Here is a 23,510-nt window from a genome sequence, read left to right as displayed (position 1 = left end):
ATAATTATCATCAATCAGTTGGGTTTGTTCTCAAACTTGATTATATCGGTTGCATGTTATTGAAATTACATAAACATTACAAAAAGGAAGAAACATAAAAGCAAAAAAAAACCATTATAGTTTTTATAAAAGCTAAATTGAATGCTTTGAAGACTCGATAAAAGGCAAATAGCTCACAAAATTACCATAAAGCTAGGTGTGGGGAAGACAAACGTAAAAGATTGGGTTCAAAATTATAAAAATCTAGAGAGATTCAGCACTCATTGCTTTCCATGTAAATTTTTTTCTTTTAAAGGAAATTGCAAATCCAAGATGATGATTTAGAGGTTTAATTTATGCAACAAAGATATTTGGAATACCGAGTGGATCCATACTCCAAGAAAAGGCGTTGAGAGGCCGGCCCAGTGGCATAGCGGTTGTTTGCGTGCTCTGCTTTGGCGGCCTGGGGTTCAGAGGTTTGGATTTCAGGTGCAGATCTACACACCACTCATTAAGCCATGCTGTGGCGGCGTCCCATATACAAAGTAGAGGAAGAGTAGCACAGATCTTAGCTCAGGGACAATCTTCAAGCAAAAAGAGAAAGATTGGCAACAGATGTTAGCTCAGGGCCGATCTTCCTCACAAAAAAAAAGAAAGAAAGAAAGAAAAAGAAAAGGCCTTGACCCTACATCAAAAGATTGGCCAAAGAATGTGCACTTCTTCATTTAAAATTAAAATGTCTACATGATCTATGTTTGTTTGTTTTTTTTGCTGGAGAAGATTTGCCAGGAGCTAACATCTGTGCCAGTCTTCCTCTATTTTGTATGTGGGTTGCCACTACAGCATGGCCACTAATGAGTGGTGTAGGTCCATGCCCAGGAACCAAACCCGGGCCACCCAAGCAGAGTGTGCCAAACTTAATCACTAGGCCACAGGGCCGGCCCAATGTATAGTTTATTATGATTCCCTGCTGTGGTATCCATCCACCACGATGACCCCAAATGATCCCACCTCCTAGTATTTACACCCTTCTGCAATTTCCTCCCATATCGCGTCAGGGTTGGTCTGTGTGACCAAGAGAATATGGTGCAAGTGATGGTATGTCACTTCCAAGTCTAGGTTATAAAAGATACTGTGTCTTTTGTCTTGATTTCTCTTGGATTACTCACTCTGGGGGACGCCAGTTGCCATGTTTTAAAGATACTCAGGCAGCTCTGTTAAGAGACCTACGTGGCAAGGACCTGAAGCCCCCTGACAGCAAGCCACAGGAGGGAGCAAATCTTGGAACCAAATCTTGCCCCTCTAGTCAAACCTTCAGATGACTGCAATCCCAGGAGAGACCCTAGGCCAGAACCACTAGAACCAGCCTTCCTTGATTCTCAACCCTCAGAAACTGTGTGAGAGAGTGTTTGTTGTTTCAAGCTACTAAATTTGGGGATAATTTGTTATGCAGCAGTAAAGAACGAATACACCTGCTTTTTTTTATTATCCATCTTCTACCACAGGAAGAACCCAGTCTTTTTTAAACTCCTTGGGCCTATTCTCTCACAGAGTGTTATTAAATAAAAGAATTAGCACAGTTCTGGAAGTCAGAACTTCAAGTGCTTTCAAATGTCAAAGTGCTTCTCTATATTCAATATTATGGTATTATTTCAAACAGCAAATTATAAAAGTTCTGGAATTCCTATATATAAATGTACTCTGTGAAAGCCTTTTGTGAAACATAAGAAACAGTTCAAAGCAAACGTTGAGGTGGTATTTGATGTACCAGTTGCTTTGCTGTGGCTTTTAAGTAAAGAATAAAAAGTGTCATAGAAGGAAGGTTTCCTTTTTTTTCTGTACTGGAATTCAGTCCTTCCCTGCACAAACGATGAAGGTTACTTTTCACTGTTCAGATGTAGGAAAAAAACAAAAAAAACAACCTCAGCCTGATCAAAGATGTCAGTAGCATAAGGACAGAAAGAGATTAGAGGAGAAGTGGCAGGTAAAGTATGGACAGAATACAGGATAGAGGAAGAAATACCACATAAAAAATAGAAGTCAAAAGCGGCATAAGAACAGAAGACAGATGGATTAACCAAGTGAGCTGATAAAGATTTCCAGCAAAGCCTACAAACAGTGTAACAACAGGACACTGAGATGCTTGTAGAGAAGTATTTTAAACATACATAAAAATGCAGAGAGAGATGTTTAAAGTGCAAAACATTCAGTTCAGGTAGCGAGATCACAGAGGATGGCAGATGACAGAGAACCAGAAGGTGAGACCGAGATGCTGATCTAGTTTCCCATTGCATCTCCAACCCTATACCCTAGCTAGGAAGAGCTTCAACTCCGTTTATGTGGTTTGCTTATTAAGTAAGGTACTTATGTTTAATAGTTTAAAAAGTACAACTATATATTTATCTATCCTGTACATATTTAATCATTCTAAAATAAACCTCTTTATTAAAAGTCCCAAATCAAAAATACTGTCTTTAAACCCAGGGAAACCCTTCTTGCCTTGTATCTACAGTGGTGTCCAGGCAGCATGGCTCCCCTTGACTAACTGTATCTGAACCCTGACCAAGAAGTGGTGGCGAGGGGGGTGTCTGCACAGGGATGGATGCATGAACATCAATATGATATCTTTATATTGTCTGGTAGCATTATTAATCAAAACTTTAAATTATTAATTAAAATGCAAGTACTTCGACTTGATTCATCACAAAGCTGTCTCTTCTCCCAGTTAGTACAGAAAGAAAACAAATACTTTTACACTTGATTTCGCCACTTCTGCAGTTGTCTGTGTTCTCTACGCCTGCATATGTGGTCCTCTGGAGGCTGAAAGCTCTCAGAGGGTAGGGGCTGATGAGACAAGGGTGACCTTGCAGATATATACAAGCATTGCATCAAGTACTCAATACACCAGCAAGCTGTACCATCACTTTTTTATTTGGCAGTAGTAGAAATACATCCATGTTACAGTGCTTATTTTGGCTAAAGAGTCAGTGCTATTTTTTCTGCTACTGTAGTGTTTCACTTTTACGTAAATTAATAAGTGCAGTCCTTACATTTAGGAGATAGACACATTTACTGATATCAGCCAAGTAAAGCTAATACATAGCTGTTCTCCAATGAAGCAAAACAATAACATAATATAATCATTAGGAACAAAGAAAGGATGTCCTTATTTCCATTAATCACAGATTATACAAATTCTTAAGTCTCACATACAGAGATTCTAAATTTGATTAATCGAAGCAAAAAAACAAAAGATTTGAATTCAGCCTAATTCTCATAATCCCTTTGAAATGTATATTCCAAATAATTTCCTAATATGTGTCCACATTATAATAAAAGCAAATTATGTTATGAACATAATTTTACATTTCTGATTATGAATGGTCACAGAGAAGTATATTGAACGTTACTTTGGCATTCCTATTTCATAGGTTTAAAGGAATGATAAACTAAAGAATTCTTTTGTAATGCAAATAATCACCCCTTAGGTAATCATTTAAGTAGAAAACGTTACATCTTAAGGCAAGAAAAGTTTGCAAACATTTTTTATAAAGTCATTAATTCAACAAATTAATGGAATCATATTAAATGAATGCAAATAAAGAATACTACTTTATGAGAAAGACAAAGTTCTTTGGAGCTGACTATAACAGTATGAAAAACCTGGCCTCTTTTTAAAAACATAATCTCATTCTGACACTTAATAAACATATTGTAAGCCTTTGAGAAGAAATAACTAGACTTTTAGTTGAACAAAAATGTACAGAAACAAAAATAGAAAAAAAAAATTACCAAACGTAAATCACTTGAACATTTATCTTTTTTCTTCCAGAAAACTGGGAGAAAAACAATCCATTTTCCCAGGACTAATTCAAGGCCCTCTTACAGTTTACACAGGGAAGTGGATGGTAGGACTCATGGTGGCAAGGGCAACTTTCTGATACTACTACCAAGAGTAGGTGTTAAATAGGGTTCTATCCTAAAAGGCTCTAGACTAGTTTAATCATTTTTTATTTTTCAAAACATTGCTTTAGCTGTTTAACCCAATTTCAACACAAAGTGAAATTGGTACATATGTCTTAATACTCTTCTGTGGTCAGAAACATTTTTAAGAGATGTTTCTTTTAAATAAAAGGTCAAGTTTCTTACCTTGCAATAGAGAGGTTTTTTCTATTCTTACTACCCTGAAATTCTATTTGGTCACTCTTGTCTCTTTCGTCAAAGGCTACAAAGAAAGCATCTTACTCAAGTAGTAGCTACTGAACTGACCAGAAACTAATCAAACTCAAGCACTAAATTTGACAAACCAACCTCTTGAATATGGGCAAGTTTTTTAAAGGTAAAATGTAAAAGAGAAAAAAAACACCTTCTGGAAAGCCATTCATCTTATATGATGAAATAAATTCCCCAGAGTTACCTTATGCAGTAGCAGCATTATGAAATAGTGCAATTCTTCAAAATAGATTTCAAACATCTTCCTCAAATAAAAAAGTAATTAAGTTTACTTACAGCTTAGTTTATAAAACCACAGCTTATAACATTTAGACCCCCAAACAGAAAAATTAATATAGGCAGTAACTGTCTTGCCTACGCGATAACGGGAATGTATATGTGCGCCTATGTGTGTGAATGATACGAGGCCAGTGGTGCCTCAACAAGAAGCTAAAAATACAAGATAAATAAAAAGTAAAACATTACATAATGGAATTTTTAGCTTTGATACTTCTTCACTTTATTTATTTATTTATTTTTAATTTTATTTTTTTCCTCCAAAGCCCCAGTAGACCGTTGTATGTCATAGCTGCACATCCTTCTAGTTGCTGTATGTGGGACGCGGCCTCAGCATGGCCGGAGAGGCGATGCGTCGGTGCGCGCCTGGGATCTGAACCCGGGCCGCCAGCAGCGGAGCACACACACTTAACCGCTAAGCCACGGGGCCGGCCCTAGCTTTGATACTTCTAATGATACTCTTCAATCAGTAATAAGAATTATGAATAGCCAAGTGTTAAATTAAGAATATATGTAACAAAAGTCAAGGAGCTATATACTCAAAAAATATTAGAGCAATATTTCATATTGTTTAATGCTGTAATATGCACATTATGGAACACAGTACATGCAAACAGCATAAAGATTCTGAATCTCATATTTTGTGGCCAATAGTACATAAATGTGGCACATACATAAATTTAAAACCTTAAAAGATTATGCTTTTATTCCCACTTTTCATTTTCTATCCATTAATCAGAAACTAGGCACTTTAATCTAAAAATGCATTTTAAAAAAATATATTTTAGATTCTTCTGGGTAACTCATTCCTAAAATGAATAAAGCCCACTTTAGGAGCAAAATCAACAAATCCAATCCATTGGTATACTGAGTCAGCCACTCCAAATAAGTGGTATATGATTTAGACACAAAACTAATACAACTCTGAAAGTAGCTAATATATTCTGAAGAACCTTACTCATACGAACAACCCATTTGTTCATACATTTATCATAAAGGACATGAAATATACTTCTATACCATTAAAAATATTATGTTCTATATTCAGGGGAAAAGAAAAACTTCTTTAAAACCTCACTAAAAGTCAAAGTATGAATATTTTAAAGATACGGGCATAATGTGACACATTCTCAGTATGCTAAGTTCTCTGTGAGAATAACTAGAAGCCAGTTTTGTAGGAGAAAGAAGAAACAATTTTATGGTACCAAGATTAATATCTTCAGATGTTGGGAGACAGTCTCAAAACTACACAGGAAAAATTTTAATTGGCTGTCATGGTTGATAAATGTTATCTTTTAAATCAATATTCATTCAAGGGAAAAGTGCTCTGATCTATAAAAAGATACAAGAAATTTCTTCAGTCCTTTGTAACTTATAGGACCAACAGTAATATATTTTGGAAACTGCAGTAAATCTAACATGAACTTGTAACTTGAAAACTTCTCAGTGTCAATTCATTTAAATGTTCTATAATGATACTGAGCCATTACAATTTGACTCAAATACATAAGCAAATGCACAAGCCATAGTGTAAGCAATACATATTAAACACCACTACTGCCTAAACTTGATTAAACAAATGAATAACTTGACAATTAAAAATACATTTTCAAGCAAAGCCAAGTTGGTTGACACTAGGAGTAATATATTCTTGCACGCGTGGGCCACAAAGGTCTTGGCTAAAGTGGACGTTTTCAAGGTGCAAAGCATGAAAACAGCTTTTGCGAATGATACTGGACATTTCAGACAGCTTCTAGACGACAAATCAATTAACTCCCAAGTACTGGCTTCAATTCAAGCAATATTTCTGCAAAATATGTAACATTTCACAACTTAAATTATTACCTAAAGATTATAAAAAGCCGCTTTGGATACGCTACACAGGGAGTCGATGACAGAACTTCTGTGTAAGTACAGTACTCATTCTTTACTAGATTGTTTTTCCTCCCTGAGTCCGTATCCACCAACTCTGTGTAATATATGTTACAAAATCAATAGTTACCTTAAAATATTTCACAGCACACTCACATTGCATGGTGCTTACGGTACTTATTGTACTTTGGCTTCCAGTAGGCCACCGGACACAACGTGGCCGTGACCACTTACACAGCTGCTTGTGTGCCTCAGGGCGTCAGATCCGAGATAGGCCATTAGAAGTTCAGTGCGGCGAATAAGTAAGTGCGTGAGGTCTTCGGCCAGAGTCTCTATGCTGGAATAGCGCACCTTCTCGAAGTCAAAAATATCTTTGAGAAAGAAAAGAACTTGATTCTGGAAAATAAACACAAAACAAATCGCCATTTATTAGATCAAAATTATATTAAATCCAAATAGTTACTAATATTGTAGCAAACACTACATTAGGAGTGAGAAGGCCTGAGTTCTAGGTCTAGTTTCGTATCTCACTGGAAACAGGACCTTGAGCAAGTAATTAAACCTTTTTTGGGTCTCATTTTCTTTTTGTGTAAAATAAGAGATACTACCACTTGTCCTTTTTACTCTGTAGGGCTGATGTGACAATAAAAAAAAATCATCTCTGGAAAATGCCTCTAAACCCTAAAGCACTGTATAAATATAAGGGCTATTATTTATTAGTCTTTTCCCAATAATTGAAGTTTTCTATGTTACCTCTGAGTACTGGTACTATTTTAAGACAGAGTAAACTATTTCCACTAATTGTAACTTATACGTTTTAAATGTATATTTTTCTGTACATAAAAAAAAACTTACGACATATGAAAAATAAAAATAATTTCAGGTCTCAAATGAGTGGAAGATTGTGAAGGGTATTTCATTTCAGTAAATTAAGATTTATCCTGGGGCCAGCCCAGTGGCGCAGTGGTTAAGTGCGCGCGCTCCCCTTCTGCGGCCCGGGGTTTGCAGGTTCGGATCCCGGGCGCGCACCGACGCACCGCTTGTCAAGCGATGCTGTGGCGGCATCCCATATAAAGTGGAGGAAGATGGGCACGGATGTTAGCCCAGGGCCAGTCCTCCTCAGCAAAAAGAGGAGGATTGGCGTCAGATGTTAGTTCAGGGCTGATCTTCCTCACAAAAAAAAAAAAAGAAAGAAAAATTTATGCTGAAACTCATTTTAAGCAAGTTGTATACCACTAAGTATAAAGTCTCAGGCTGTTATGCCATGATGGGGAAAAAGGTCATTCCAAAGAGCAAAAAATAGGAATATTTCTATCCTACAGAAATCAAATGTTAAGAAGTACTAAGAAAGCACACTTCATAGTTTTACTGGATTTTATATCCGGAAGGGTCATTGGCAATTAACCTGTCATGCTCATTTTATAGATGAGGAAAAGAAGGACAAAGCATGATTTGCCCAGACTCAGACAGCTCTTAATTCCCAGTCCAAATTTTTCCCACTAAACACATACCTTACATTTGGGAGGTCAAGTAAACTAGTCAAAAATTAATGAGTTTTGAATGACAGTAAAATAAACATTTCCTAAACCATTTACATAAATGCTACATTAACAGCACACAAACATAGTAATGTTTTAATGAAGGGTATAGTGAAACATCCAAACTTTCAAACATCAAAAACTTTCAAATTCATACTTGATTATGTTTACTTTTATTTGCTTCTTGAAACTCAGCCAAAATGCAAGATGTTAAATAGTGAGATTTTTCTTGGCTCTGTGCCAGGCAGAAAATTCTGTGATGAGCTGTAATTTGTGTTTGGGCAAATTTAAACCACTGACATTAGAATACAACTTTAAACTCCCACAACTGGGATTTTACCCTTCATATTACCTTGAACAAGAACTATTTCTAAATTGCCACATGTGCAATAAAGACAGATATCATTTGCTTTTATAAATTTCAAAAGTGTCCAGGCATGAAGAACAAACCGTCTACAGCAATTTGATTGGGACACTGAAACAACACACAAGAACGTGCATCCATTACACAAGGGGTTGACAGGTGAATGTACCTGTTGAATCTATCTAGGATAAAGCACCAAATCCATATAATACTGTTTCACTGGCATTTAAACACTGAATTTAGGTGACTTTTATAACTTTACCTTTAAATAACATTCTTTCTTCTACAAAAGCAAAAACAAAACAGAATAAAACCTTATTCACTCTTTGATTTAGAAAAACGAAATGATTCAATGACTGAACATACCTTAAAGAAGCAACATAAATCATAGAGAGAATTTCTAGGACCCAGAAAGCCCCAGGCGAGGACAGGGCTGACATGCTCACAAATGGCATAAAAATGGGCAAAAAATCCATCTGGGATCTGTTGGGAAGTAAAGGAGAATCGAGTTATTTTTTACCTTCTTGCATTTGCTTTCTCTAGCAGAGAAGCTGTGACTGCTGTCCACCATGTGACCAGCTCTTTTCGAGGGTGAACCAAGGGTCAATGATGAGCCAGCCTAGTAAGAAAGTTAATAAACTTACAAGCAACTTTTAGAGTCACAAAATGTTTTATGTAGATTTTCTATCCTAGCCAATAGTTTCAAATGTGCTGAAAACATTACTTAAATGCATTTTTCATCTCATAAAAAAGCAATCAAAGCAGTGTTGCAACCAAACAATAATAAGAATGCTGCAGTGTTCCTTAGCAGTATAATTTTTAGGATTAATGAGACTACCATGGTTTCAGCTATTAAAAAGTTCTACTCAATCACTTAATTAGATTATCTGAAAAAGATTAAAATGATTTTAAATGATTAAGCACAAAAATATGTTTACTAGAATCCTAACTTTTAGTTAAGGAACCAAATATTACTGAAACATTTAGTTGTGTAAATTGCCTCTTTTTGTGAAATAGTAATACATACAGTTGTGATTTGGTTTGATTAAACTCTCTAAGTTTATTAATAACTTTCTGAATTTCCCTTGTTAAATAACATCCTGTGGGATTTCATATAGCATCAACTGGGGATAACTATGCCTTAAGATTCTGTCTCTTGGAGGGGTTATTTTCTGTTTTATAGGTTCCAAGACATCTTCTAAACCTCAATTAAAAAAATATATTATAGCAGTAGTTACCATTAGTGAGTATCCATTATATTCCAGATCATGTGCTAGGTTCCATTTAATTTAATAAAACATTCCTGAAAAAGTAGGTTGTGTTAAAACATGTAAAGAGTAGCACTTCAGAGGGGTTAAATAAGCTGACCTAAATCACACACAGCTGGTTGCTGAAGGCCACAGAGTTATCCGGGATGCACTGAGGTTAGTACTGTAGTCTAAGAGATGATCTGCATATACTGAAATTCTCAATCTCACGCAGACTCTAACTGTCCTAGGAGTTCAGAGAGGTAAGAAGTCAGCGTGGGCTGAAGCAGAGACACCTGTGTCACTAAGGAACCATTTGAGCTGAACTCAACAGTAGGTAAGATTTATTTAAGTACAGAGGATAGAGTGTGGCATTCTATGTACAGGCAACAGTTCCCCAAGAGGTGAGATATATAGGTATCTGTGGACACAGAAAGAAGACTACAGTCTAAGGCACAAGATTTATGCTAAGAAGACAGACATAAAGTTGATATAATGATAATAATGTTGACATTATCATTATTATGGAAACTACTCCTTATTAAACTTTCTTATATTTAAATTAAGATTGTTGATATGATCTCATTTCATCCTGACAGCAGCCTTATGAGGAAGGTGTCAAGTCAATTCCGCAAACAGGAAACGGAAGGTCAGCTGATGGGCAGTGAGTTGGCCATGCTCACACTAGCTGGTGTGAGAATCAAACCCGAGTCGACAAGTGTCGCCAGCCCTACACCAGTGGGTCTCAAACATTCGAGTCATAATCATCATTTGGGGAGCTTGTTTAAAACACAGCAGCTCTGGAATCATTTTAAACAAGAATTATTCAAATATATGGTCTCTGGAATATTTTTAACAAGCACCTCCTGAAGATGCTATGAGGGCTATGTTTGGGAAAAAAGCACTTGGCAATACTATCTCAAAGTTATAAAGATCAGACTGAGAAATATGGATATGATAAAATACTATAGGTTGATGGGCAAATGATAATATAATAACAATCAACACTTGCATAATGCACTATAGCAAGCACTGATCTCACCACTTTATTACATTCAATCCTCAAAAAACCCCATGAGGCAGATACAAGGTGCTTTTTTAGAGATGAGGAAAGTAAGGCACAGAGAAGTTAAGCAACTTGCCCGAGGTCATGGCTGATAAGTGGCATTTGAAAGCCAGCAGTCTCACTCCCAAGCCCATGCCCTTCACCACAGGAGGGCATGGTGAGAGCACGGGTAGTGGGTGAGGTGGGCTGGAGGCTGTGCAGCATGGAGGCAGGATTTAAAGTTTGAGGCTTTCTTTGGTAGGGGCTCTCGGTTGAATAAAGTAGTTATTAGAATCAAATCACTATTTCTCAATGCGACTACATGAAGTGGAATCTACTATATTAATTTTTTTTAAATCTTAAAATATCATTAATTGAAAAAGAACAACTCTATCAGAGCTATTTCCAACCCTACACGCTCTCCCGCTTAGTAGAAATCCATGCGTGCCTCAACACTTGCCATGTTGGACTATACAGGATGTTAAGGAAGAGGCAGAAGTTCAAAAAGGAGAAGCCAACCCAGTACCAGTAAGTCACTCATCTAGCTTGAGGGACAGTCCTTACGAGCTGCCACCCCCACTTGAGAACTGACTCAGATGTTTCTTTGACGGGAGCCTCAAATAACTTAACAAAGAAGTCCAAGGCACGATTTACCTTCATCTGCTGCCTTTTCTGTTTCAGCACCGACCAACAACTTGAAGCCACAGCCTAAATATATGCAGAGGAGAAAAAGCAAGATTTAAATTTATAACTATATACACTTTCCGTTTAGAAAAAAGTGATTTTTATTAGAAATTCAAAGTTTATGGGTCTAAAATGTTCAAAACGTTAACTACCAATAAGAACAACTCCAGGTTCCTTCAACTGTTTGTAAATATGAATGAAAAGATGTTTTGTTTTTATGAATTTTAAAATTAAAGACAAAACCACTAAAGGAAAAAGGCTCAACTCTGGTACCAAGGAACTCGATAATTATAATTCAACTCTTAGAGTTCTTAAATTCTGTTCCTACAGGAAAAGAGTGAAAATACACATACCTAGATGCACACATACGATAAATGTTTTATGTGTAATAATGAAGACAAAGCAATATGTTTTTCTTCAAGAACAGTACTGCTGGAAATAGTTGTGGGTAGAACTAACCATTTTATTCAAATAAAGAACTAAGAAACACAATCATAATGATAGGGTGGACCCTGAAGAAATATGACCCTACTCTGGCATGACCCAATTTTGATCAAGGTCACTTTACCAAATCAGTTACAGAAATGGAGAACATGTACCTTTTATGGTTAAAACATACTTTGAGGGAAAGCAGATTTATTAAAAATGTTTTAAAATTTAACGTCGGGGGCCGGCCCCGTGGCTTAGCGGTTAAGTGCGCACTCTGCTGCTGGCGGCCCAGGTTCGATCCTGGGCGCACACCAACGCACGGCTTCTCCGGCCATGCTGAGGCCGCGTCCCACGTACAGCAACTAGAAGGATGTGCAGCTATGACCTACAACTATCTGCTGGGGCTTTGGGGGAAAAAATAAATAAATAAAATTAAAAAAAAAAATTAAAAAAAAAAATTTAACATCGGGAATTTCCAAAATAATTGTGAAGTAGCCAATTGGAACATTTTTTTAAAGGCATTCAAACTCCATCATGAGTATCTATCCCACCTGCTTCCAGGTACACACATAAAGCCCACCAAAAAAACGCTGTCAAATAGAGATTTGAGTGTAAAAACAACAAAGTGAAAACATTCCAAGTATACAATACAGTTTATTTTTGCACATGCCTATTTTTTCTCCCCTAACTTTGGATACTATTTGGAAACATGAATTTCCATACTTTCCTCTAAAAAATATATGTTATCTTTTACTGCAACTGCTTTATTTCAGTTACTGACAATTTTTTGTTAGGCCTGAACCAGACGGAAGCCTGAGGTGTTTTTGCGATCTGAAGAAACATTGGGCCCTCCAGGTCAAGGCTGGACTGACGGAAGGGCCGAAAGGGGATTCTCCTCTGGAGAGGCTGTAGACCATCACACACAGACATCCGGTCCCAGCGCCAAGGCAGAGCTTGGCTTCCACACCAGCCACTCTACAGGCAGATATGCGGTACATCTTACTCATCTTCCCTGGTCTGACCACTTTCACCAAATTTACGTGGTTGAGAAATGTAAATCACCACTTACGGTTTCTTTGAAGGAGGAGTTTAGCCAGCGATTATTTACTACATTCTGAATGGATGTGGGTGGGTTTTCTAAATCTTCAAAGGAATCCATTAATATAAAATCCAGAACCACATCATAAAAATTTAGATTTTTCACCTGCATTAAATTGTGAGTGAAAACAGAATCATTATTACATGGAGCTGAGATGAAGCCTGAGCCAGGGCGCCACTGCTTACATCAGCAGCGTGTTTCCAGCTGGAGCAGATTCTCTCTCTGACAGAAAAAGAGGAAGAGGAGAGACAAATATGAAAACAACTCACTCCCCAAAATTACAATTCCCATAAGAGCTGTTCCCTCCTCGATCCCCTCAGGCGAGACCCATCTCCCCTCCTCTCTGTCCCAGGAGTCCTCAGCTCAGGCTTTTATCAAGGCATCCGCAGTGCTCACTCTGCTGCGTCACCTGGCACCTGGTACACCCGCCTGTCTTCCCCACATCATGAACCTCTTGCTCCTTCATCCATTCACGTAGACTGTGTTGTAACACGTTCTGAACAGGTGCTCAGACTTCTACAGTAAGTCAACTAGATGCTTAGAGTTCAGCGGGGAAAACAGACAACAACAAATAATCCCACAAATACACATGCACAAACTGTGATAAGCCCGGTAAATGGTACTGGGAGAGCTTACGATGGAGATTCTAACCTAGACTAGATGTCAGAGAGGGCTTTCTTCAGGGAGGGGGGCATTCCTGTCAAGATACAGGAAATACCTGTCAAGTTGTTAAGGCAAGAAGGAGCACAGTGGTGTCAAGTCAAAGCAAACCACTGCGAGTGTGCTGTAGCTCTCTAGGGCAGAGACACGGGCACGTGGCTGGAGACAAGGAGCAAGGGCCAGCTCCTGCAGAGTTCATGGCCCATGTTAATGATTTTGGACTTTATCCGCACGGTATTTTGCGGGGGTAGTGGTGGAAGGGAGATGGATGATCAGATTTGTATTTTTTAAAGACCATTTTGGGGCCGGCCCCGTGGCTTGGCAGTTAAGTGCACATGCTCCACTACTGGCGGCCTGGGTTCAGATCCCGGGCGCGCACCGACGCACCGCTTCTCCGGCCATGCTGAGGCCGCGTCCCACATACAGCAACTAAAAGGATGTGCAACTATGACATACAACTATCTACTGGGGCTTTGGGGAAAACAAGGGAGGAGGATTGGCAATAGATGTTAGCTCAGAGCCAGTCTTCCTCAGCAAAAAGAGGAGGATTAGCATGGATGTTAGCTCAGGGCTGATCTTCCTCACAAAAAAAAAATTAATTAATTAATTAAAAAAAAAAAGACCATTTTGGCAACAATGTGGAGAGTGGAATGGAGAGGAGAAAGAGTGAACGTGGGAGGGGAGGAGCAGGCAAGGAACCAGGGAATGCAAAGACCCTGAGGTAGTCCAGGGAATGAGGATAGTTACTCAGACCATGAGGGGCTGGCAGAAAGAGAGGAAAGTTGAAGAAACTGAAAGATATTTAGGAGTTAAAATTGACAAAACTTAGAGATGAATATGATAAAGTAGGCGAGGACCAGGGAGGTCCAAAGGATGAGTCCAGGTTTCCAGTCTGCACAACTGAATGGATGCTGGTTCCTTCACAGAGTGAGGGAACACAAGAGAAGGAAAGATTATGCCTCGATCTCTCTGTACCTACTGTTTTCTCTGCCTAGAAAGCCTTTCAGCCCCTTGCAAACACCTTCTTTAACCTGCTCTTACTACAAAATTGTTCCAGGCTCATCATGTACTTTCCCTATCCCAGTGCTGAAATCAGCCATTTTTCCAAGGAGTCCCAGTTCCTTTTAGTGGAGAGTGGTCCTTAGAAGCCAAGATCTGTTGCTAGGAGTAATTTCTTTTGAGGTCTTGTTGCTCGCAAACCCTCTGAGTGAACAGAGCTAGGAAGCATATGTATGTTTATGTATATGCAAACTTTTATATTTATTTCTATGTCTATATATCGTAAACTATGACTTTACACTGTCAGCTCCAGTTCCAAGCCTAGCTTTTTATACCTCCCTTCTCTAACAGTGAGAAACCTAGCTCTGATAATTCTCAATATATTTAATTACTTGTTCAATCCTGTGAAGGCAGCCAATCCGTTGGCCCCAATGAGTTGCCCGTTGTCCCATACAAAACCGCCCTTGCCCAGGCCACCATTACTGCCCTGCTAGGGCTTTGCTCATGGAAGGAAGGGAGGGAGGAAGGGAAGAAGGAAAGGCTTTTTAAAAAACAATGATTTTCAACTGTTGCTCTAATGCATAAAGACTGTGGTTGCTATTGTTTATGACTCTGTCATAACTACCACCACACAATTGGGTTTACTGTCATTTAACAAGGACAAGGACACAGTGTTCTCAAATTATGTAAATATTATGGTAAATAATTAAGGGAAATAAACATTATAAAAATTTGAACTTACTCCTCTAGCAGCAAGTTCCATTTCAGTACTATCCCAGTGATCAGTCTGCTCTAAAAAATAGATCATTTCATCAAAAACATCTTCAAACTTCTTTGGATTCTGCAAAAGAAAACACACTTTAATTCTAAACTCAACTTTATAACAAGACTCAAGCCTACAAAGTAAGTGAAATACTCTTCAAGAAAGTTTGTTAGATCTTCATTCTATTAGATAACTGAATTAAAATACACTTTCAAGGTATGCCATATTCATTTGGTTTAATACTTTGCTGTTCCAACATTTTGCAGAAGCCAAGACTAAGAACATTAGTAAGGGCTGGCCCCGTGGCTTAGCGGTTAAGTGCGCGCACTCCGCTACTGGCGACCCGGGTTCGGATCCCGGGCATGCACTGATGCACCGCTTCTCCGGCCATGCTGAGGCCACGTCCCACATACAGCAACTAGAGGGATGTGCAACTGTGACATACAACTATCTACTGGGGCTTTGGGGGGAAAAAAAAAAGGAGGAAGATTGGCAATAGATGTTAGCTCAGAGCCAGTCTTCCTCAGCAAAAAGAGGAGGATTAGCACGGACGTTAGCTCAGGGCTGATCTTCCTCACCAAAAAAAAAAAAAGAACATCAGTAAAATGTCATAAGCAAACCTCTTACTACTCAGATTTGTTTGCCTATTTAGGTCAGTCCTTAAGATGAAAACTTGGTTAGAGCAGATACTATGTGATGCTTCTGATGCAATGCTACTCCTTCTGGATGAACTCTAGTTCAAATCACTGGGTTTATCTGCCATGGGAAGGCCAAGACAGCAACATAAGATTTACCTTGGGAATTGCAAGTAGTTAATATCACCTTACATTTATTTTTCACTTTTAAAAAAATTAGTTTTCTTATCATTTATTTATCATAAGAACTCTTTGAAATAGGGTACCATAAACATACAGTCATGCATCACTTAATAGGGATACGTTCTGAGAAATGCATCATTAGGCAATTTTGTCATTGTGGGAACATCAGAGTGTACTTATACAAACCTGGATAGTATAGCCTACTACAAACCTAGCCTATATGGTGTAGATTATGGTCCCATAATTTTATGGGACCTCCATCATATACGCAGTCCATCGTTGACCAAAACATTACCATGCAGCACATGACTGTAATTCTGTTACACAAATGAGGGAATTGAGGTTCAAAGGGATTGGGTCTGAAAACCAGGTGTTCAAATGGCTCAGGGAAGGCCTGTTTTATTTTGTTTTTTCTCATCATCTGGACAACCTGGCATAGAGGAAAGTGGATCCTTACAGTCTTACTGAAGTTCTTGTCATTGCTTCTGCCTCATTCAGAAGATGAGGAAGCAGCAGCTCAATTTGTATTTCCAGATTTCTGACATCTATACTATTTCCTGAAACCTTCTTACCAAATAGGATTGAGGGAGGTGAGAGAAGAGGTATTAGAAATAATAATAGTGGTGGTTGTAGTAGCAGATCTAATCATGATTCTCACCATGACATTCACAGACTTTATGGCAAATTGGGAATAAATTATGAGAAACAATTTGATCAAAATAGTGTGGACTGTATACATAGAAAATAAATCAACCCACGTTAAATCAATGCTCTTTGGGTTATTTGTTTTTAATATGTGAACTTTTGCAACTATCTACAAAAACTTTTTCTTCTATTAAAAATTTAATGCATTTTAACCTTCAGTTCATCTAAAACAACAACAAAAAACTTGCCAATAAAACAAGTTTACCTTTCGAGCTTTCACAATTAATGCTGATAAAATTTTCCTTCCACTCTCAGCAAGAAATATCCTGTTGGCAGTTTCTGAAAGAATTACCTGAAAAAATACCCATCCCCAAACAAAGAAAAAAGGGACCAATAATTAATTTGAATGGACATCTGACTTGATAGCACATCTGTGCACAAATACCCCTGATCCTGTCAATGCCTTGTATGTGGCACTACTTCAGCAGGCAGAGCACAGAGAAAGTCCTAATTTACTAAAATAAAGAGTTCTTAAAACTTATAATCAAAAAAGATTAAAGGGAGATAAATCTGAATTTAAATTCTGTTCAATATTAGAAAGTCCAAAATAAATATTACGTAGCCCCAAAACATGGGAAAATAAAGATAATTTTGTTGTTAAACGACCTTATTTCATTTTAGGAAAGCAATGATTTTACAAGTGATTCAAATAAAAAACAATCTAGAACACACATAATAAGAAGAAAGAGGATTTTTATTTTAAGCAACCATTTGTATACATCTCCAGCATCAAAATATCCTGTTTTGACAAAGTATGGCGGGCCTGGGAAGCTATGGGAGAGGACAATGATAAATGAAGAAAAATGAGGGGAAACAGCAGGCAGGAAGAATAAACTCAGTAGACTTGATATTTGCCATTAGGAACAAGGATAATAAAGAGCAAAGAGCTGTCCTGTTTATACGCAGCTGGACTCTACAGCATGAGGGTGGGGGTGAGTGGCTGGGTGAAGTCACTTAATGTTAAAAAAAATACCTGAAAAGCCTGTCGAATACAGTGAAGTTTGGCAAGAAAATCACTGTCTCCTAGGCACTCCAACATCTCAGTTCTACGTAATAAACAGGGAGACAACTGTTAAACTGCATTCAAGGTCAAGCCGACTACAACTCCAGACTCAAACAGGGCTGAACCTCAGGACCTTAATACAAAACACATGTCTTTTCAATACTGACAAAACATGTAAAAAAAATTATTTTTGAGCCTAAAAACACATTTCCCCCTATTCTCATAAACATTTTTAATAAATATCATACAAGCATAGCAACTGCACCTTAATATTTTTCATAAACATAAGCAAAACTGAACGGTACCTAAGCACTCTTGAGTAAATTTTTCCTTCTTCGACTAAATGCATGGCTTCTTCATAAAAAGGACAGTGGCAAAGAGACTCCAGGCTGTAGGTGTGCCGACCTTCTCTGTGTTCTGCAAGCTAAGAATACAGTGGGTTAAAACAGACTACACTGATACGAGAAGAAAAGCCATAAAAGATAGAAAATAGGATCTTGCTAACACCAAAATATACTCAATTTGATTAAAGCATAAAAATCATTCAATAAGATTTTACAGCTACTAAGCTCTGAATTCAGCTCGTAAGATCAAAATTCAGTCATAAAAAAGAGTAAAACTTTATAACAAGCCTAGTTCATTTTTAATCCAACTACTTAAATCCATAGAGTGCACAGAAAAGCGGTATCTTATAGTTCACCACCAAGAATAACTGAAGATGAAGCACTGAAAAAAAAGAGTATTTTATCATCCAAAGAATGGTTAAAAGTATTATAATTCAACATTGAAAATGAAGTAAAACTTTCTACAAACATACTGACATAAATCTCAATTTGGCTAATTCTAAGGAAATTTTTCTTATATGTAGCCTTGACTAACCTTTGTATAACTAAAAAATAGTAATGCACCTCTGGCTACAAACAAAATTCCAGTCTTCTGACAGTTCATTAAAAAACAACAACTGTAAACACTACAGACCAGCCAACTAAGCAAGAAAACTTTAATTTTATTTTCCAACACCAGGTGATCCATTTAAATGGCATGCTGTAGGGGTTTTTTGTTTTCTAACGGCAGCTTTATTGAGATATAATTCATATGCCATAAACTTCACCCTTTTAAGTGTACAATTGAGTGGTCTTTAGTATATTCACTGGGTTGTGCAATTAGCACCACTTTCTAATTCCAGAATATTTTTACCACCCTAACAAGAAACCCCCTGCCCATTGGCAGTCACTCCCCACTCCCCATTCCGTCCAGCCCCTGGAAACCACTAATCTACTTTCAGTCTCTACGGAGTTTCCCACTGTGGAAACTTCATATAAACGGAATCAAACAATATACGGCCTTTTGCGTTGGGCTTCTTTCACTTAGCATGATGTTTTCAAGGTTCTTCTATGATGTAGTATGTATCAGTACTTCATTCTTTTTTATGGCTGACTTGTATGGACATACCATATTTTGTTTATCTGTTCCTCAACTGACAGACATTTGGGGTATTTCCACTTTTTGGCTATCATGAATAAAGGCTGCTCTGAACATTTGTGTACACATTTTTTATGTTTTCAGTTCTCTTAAGTACACACCTAAGAATGAAAGGATCAGATGGTAATTCTAATGTTTAACTTTTTGAGGAACTGCCAAACTGTTTTGTAAACTGGCTGCACCATTGTTCATTCTCACTAGCAACCCTATGATGATGCAAATTTCTCCACACCCCTGCCAACAATTGTTATTGTCCGTCTTTTTCACTATAGCCACCCTAGTGGGTGTGAAGCGGTTTAATTTCCCTAATGACTAATGATGTCCAGCATCTTTCATCTCCTTATTGGCCCTTGCATGTCTTCTTTGGAGCAACATCTACTCAGATCCTTTGTCTATTTTTAAACTGGGTTATTTGGCCATTTATTGTTCAGTTGTCAAAGTTTTTTACATATTCTGGATATAAGTCCTTTGTCAGATACAGGATTTACAAATATTTTCTCCCATTCTGCTGTCTTTTCACTTTGTTGCTGGTATTCTTTGAAGCACAAAAGTTTTTACTTTTGATAAATTCCAATTAATCATTTTTTTCTTTTGTCTGCCTTAACATTTACTTCCTGCTTGTGCAGAACATCAAGGTCAGCCAGAGGTGAGGGGTTAGGGACTTCTAAGGTCTTTCCTGTACAGATGCATAGCCTTGCATATGCTTGTGGCCTTCTAGATTCCCAGGAATATGTTGGAGCTTTTCAAAGCCCCCTATTAAGATCTCACTGCCCAATTTTTCCTTTTAAGTTTTTTTGTGTGTGTGTGTGAAGATTAACCCTGAGCTAACATCTGTTGCCAATCTTCCTCTTTTTTGCTGAGGAAGACTGGCCCTGGGCTAACATCCATGCCCATCTTCCTCTACTTTATATGGGATGCCGCCACAGCATGGCTTGATGAGCGGTGCATAGGTCCGTGCCCAGGATCCAAACCTGAAACCCCGGGCTGCCAAAGCAGAGCGTGCAAACTTAACCGCTACGCCACTGGACTGGCCCCTCCTTTTAAGTTTTTTGGTCGATCTCTTATTAGCCCTAACTGGTATCACCACCTCAGGCAGCTGCGATGTTGAACAACTGTCACTGATGGTTTTCAATAAAGGCCCTAGGGATAAAACTTTTCACACAGAGCAAGCTCTAAGTCAAGTCACATACAGACAAGTCCTGAGAATGGAGCTTTGCAGGGAGCTGCCATACAGGTCAAAGAGTGACAAGTCTCTAGGGATGGGGCTTTGGGGGAAGCTTCAAAGCCATTAAGTTTCGTCTGGTGGCTGTCAGGCCCCTGGTTTTCACAGTTATCATGATTGTGAGGTTGTAGGTTTTCAAGGCTACTGTGGAGAGGAGGATAGGAACAGAGCAAGTTAAAAATCCATAAAGTTCAAGACATTTTTCCAAGGAAGATATACAGATGGCCAATAGGCACATAAAAAGATGTTCAACATCACTGATCATCAGGGAAATGCAAATCAAAAGTACACTAAGAGGGCCGGCCCCGTGGCTTAGCGGTTAAGTGCGCGCACTCTACTGCTGGCGGCCTGGGTTCGGATCCTGGGTGCGCACCAACGCACCACTTCTCCGGCCATGCTGAGGCCACGTCCCACATACAGCAACTAGAAGGATGGGCAGCTATGACATACAACTATCTACTGGGGCTTTGGGGGAAAAATAAATAAATAAAAAAAATTATAAAAAAAAAAAAAAAAACTACACTAAGATATCACGTTACACCCATTAAAATGGCCATAATCACCAAGACAAAAAATAACAAATATTGGAGAGGTTGTGGAGAAAAGCGAAGCCTCATTCACTGCTGGTGGGAACGCAAACTGGTGCAGCCTCTAGGGAAAACAGTATGGAGATGCCTCAAAAAATTAAAAATAGAAATACCTTATGATCCAGCTATCCCACTACTGGGTATTTATCCAAAGAACCTGAAATCAACAATCCAAAGAGGCTTATGCACCCCTGTGTTCACTGCAGCATTATTCACTATAGCCAAGAAGTGGAAGCAACCCAAGTGTCCCTCGACTGATGACTGGATAAAGAAGACGTGGTATATATATACAATGGAATACTACTCAGCCAAAATAAAAAAAAAGACAAAATCGTCCCATTTGGCAGCCACATGGATGGACCTGGAGGGCATCATGTTAAGCAAAATAAGCCAGACAGAGAAAAACAAACACTGCATGATTTCACTCATATGTGGAAGATAAACTAATACACGGACAGAGAGAACAGTTCAGTAGTTACCAGGGGGAAGGGGGTTGGAGAGTGGGCACAAGGGGTGAAAGGAGGCATGTATACGGTGACTGACAAACAATAATGTACAACTAAAAGTTCACAATGTTATAAGCTATTATGACATGAATAAAAAAAAATCCACAAAGTTCACTATTCTTATGGAGAGTCAGCCATTTTCTTGAATAAATGCTCCTTGAATTTTTGCAAGTCTGTCATTAATTTTCAGAGTTCTAAAAATTTTGAATTTGGCAATTTTTTGCCAGTGTTTTCATTGCTTTTGTGGAGGAGATTCTTACTCTACTATTCTGGAAGTATTTCTCAGTGTACTTTATATGCACCCAGTGCTGTGCTAAATGCTTTAACTTGATCATCTCATTGAATCTTTACAACAACTGATAAAGCAGGTACTATTATTATCCACATTTTATAGATAAAGAAACAGAGATTTACATGAGCAGGAACTTGCCCCAAGCACCACAACTAAATGGTAGACTGTAAACCCAGGCATTTATTCCAGAACTTATACTCTTAAATATCGAACTATACACTCCCCTATCAGCCTTATCCAAAAAGCCAAGGGGGAAGGAGTTTAAGCATCAGCAATATTTAGGATAGTATAAATATATCTATTATACCAGATGCAAAAAAAAAACAGAAAAAGATAAACAGAAATGACAATATCTGACACCATATATTCTCTGTATTAAGTAATATTTCCCCTCATATTTTAAGGAAAATATATTACGTTAAAGGCAAAGTGTTTTTGATGTTAAAAAAAAAAAAAAAAAAAACCTAACGGGGGACAGCCCGGTGGCGCAGTGGTTAAGTGCACGTGCTCTGCTTCAGTGGCCCAGGGTTCGTAGGTTCGGATCCCAGGCGTGCACTGACACACAGCTTCTCAAGCCATGCTGTGGCAGCGTCCCATATAAAGTAGAGAGAGATGGGCAAGGATGTTAGCCCAGGGCCAGTCTTGCTCAGCAAAAAGAGCAGGATTGGCAATGGATGTTAGCTCAGGGCTGGTCTTCCTCACCAAAAAAAAAAAAAAAAAAACAACTAACAGGTTTAAAAATAACTTAGAAATTCTTTAGCTATTAAATAGTTTAAAGTTCTGTACCACTATCAAAACAAATAGGATCTATGCACACCTACCAGTAGAGAAAAATCCTAAGGAGGAAACTGGGGCTCCAATTAAACTCTTCTTAAAATAATTTATACTAATAAGAAATGAACAAATCCAACAATGAGAGATTCCAAAGTCAAGTCTTGATTTATTGGTCTACCTCGCTTATTTGTTGGTTTGGCCAAAGTGATCATTTAAATAAGTCTCTTAAAATAGGCTTGCAGCTGTGAAAATATATCACATTGAAGATTTGATACTAGCTAACACTATCATCAACTCTTCCTAAGAGACAATGACAACTCAGAAACATTTATTTAAATCATTAATCTTAATTTTTTTAAAGCAAAAATCAAATCAATAAAATGATGGCTTAAATTCTCATTTTAGAATATATCTATCTGGGGCCGGCCTGGTGGCGCAAGCAGTTAAGTGCGCGCTCTCCGCTGGGGCAGCCCAGGGTTTGCCGGTTCGGACCCTGGGCTGCTTGTCAAGCCATGCTGTGCCGGCGTCCCGTATAAAGTGGAGGAAGATGGGCACGGGCATTAGCCCAGGGCCAGTCTTCCTCAGCAAAAAAAGAGGAGGATTGGCAGATGTTAGCACAGGGCTGATCTCCTCACACACACACACAAAAAAGAATATATCTAACAGGAAGAATTTTTTGACAAAATTTCCAAAAATTTTTGGAAACGTTTCAGAAAAAGATTAACATTTTACTAGAGCTGAGATGTTACTTCAGAAGCAGAGGTTAGTAACAGTTTAATTCCAGCATACGGAAACGTGCAATGTACCATGAAAAAAAATTCTTTTTTTTGCTAGCTGAAACTTGAAATGTCCTTTATTTCTAAATTATTCTTCCTCCAAAAGGGCACATTTCAAAAACTCATTTTAGGGCCGGCCCTGTGGCTTAGTGGTTAA

General features: G+C 38.2%; 1 protein-coding gene across 2 annotated transcripts in view; it reads right to left on the bottom strand.

The window, feature by feature from the left end:
- Positions 1 to 5,789: 5,789 nt before the first annotated feature.
- Positions 5,790 to 23,510, bottom strand: part of MIGA1 (mitoguardin 1) — an 83,036-nt gene continuing 65,315 nt past the window's right edge. For both annotated transcript variants that reach the window (XM_058538357.1, XM_058538358.1), the window contains exons 9-16: positions 18,020 to 18,138; positions 17,685 to 17,757; positions 16,917 to 17,003; positions 15,168 to 15,266; positions 12,737 to 12,871; positions 11,209 to 11,262; positions 8,629 to 8,745; positions 5,790 to 6,756 (exon numbers count right to left, since the gene is read on the bottom strand). In XM_058538357.1, coding sequence (XP_058394340.1) covers positions 6,538 to 6,756; positions 8,629 to 8,745; positions 11,209 to 11,262; positions 12,737 to 12,871; positions 15,168 to 15,266; positions 16,917 to 17,003; positions 17,685 to 17,757; positions 18,020 to 18,138 — 903 coding nt within the window. In that variant the 3' untranslated portion in view covers positions 5,790 to 6,537. The remainder of the gene's footprint in view (positions 6,757 to 8,628; positions 8,746 to 11,208; positions 11,263 to 12,736; positions 12,872 to 15,167; positions 15,267 to 16,916; positions 17,004 to 17,684; positions 17,758 to 18,019; positions 18,139 to 23,510) is intronic.

Source organism: Diceros bicornis, chromosome 4, assembly GCF_020826845.1.
Source record: "Diceros bicornis minor isolate mBicDic1 chromosome 4, mDicBic1.mat.cur, whole genome shotgun sequence".
NCBI classification, from domain to species: Eukaryota; Metazoa; Chordata; class Mammalia; order Perissodactyla; family Rhinocerotidae; genus Diceros; species Diceros bicornis.
The sequence above is the reverse complement of the archived record's forward strand: the minus strand, read 5'-3'. Positions and strand labels throughout refer to the sequence as shown.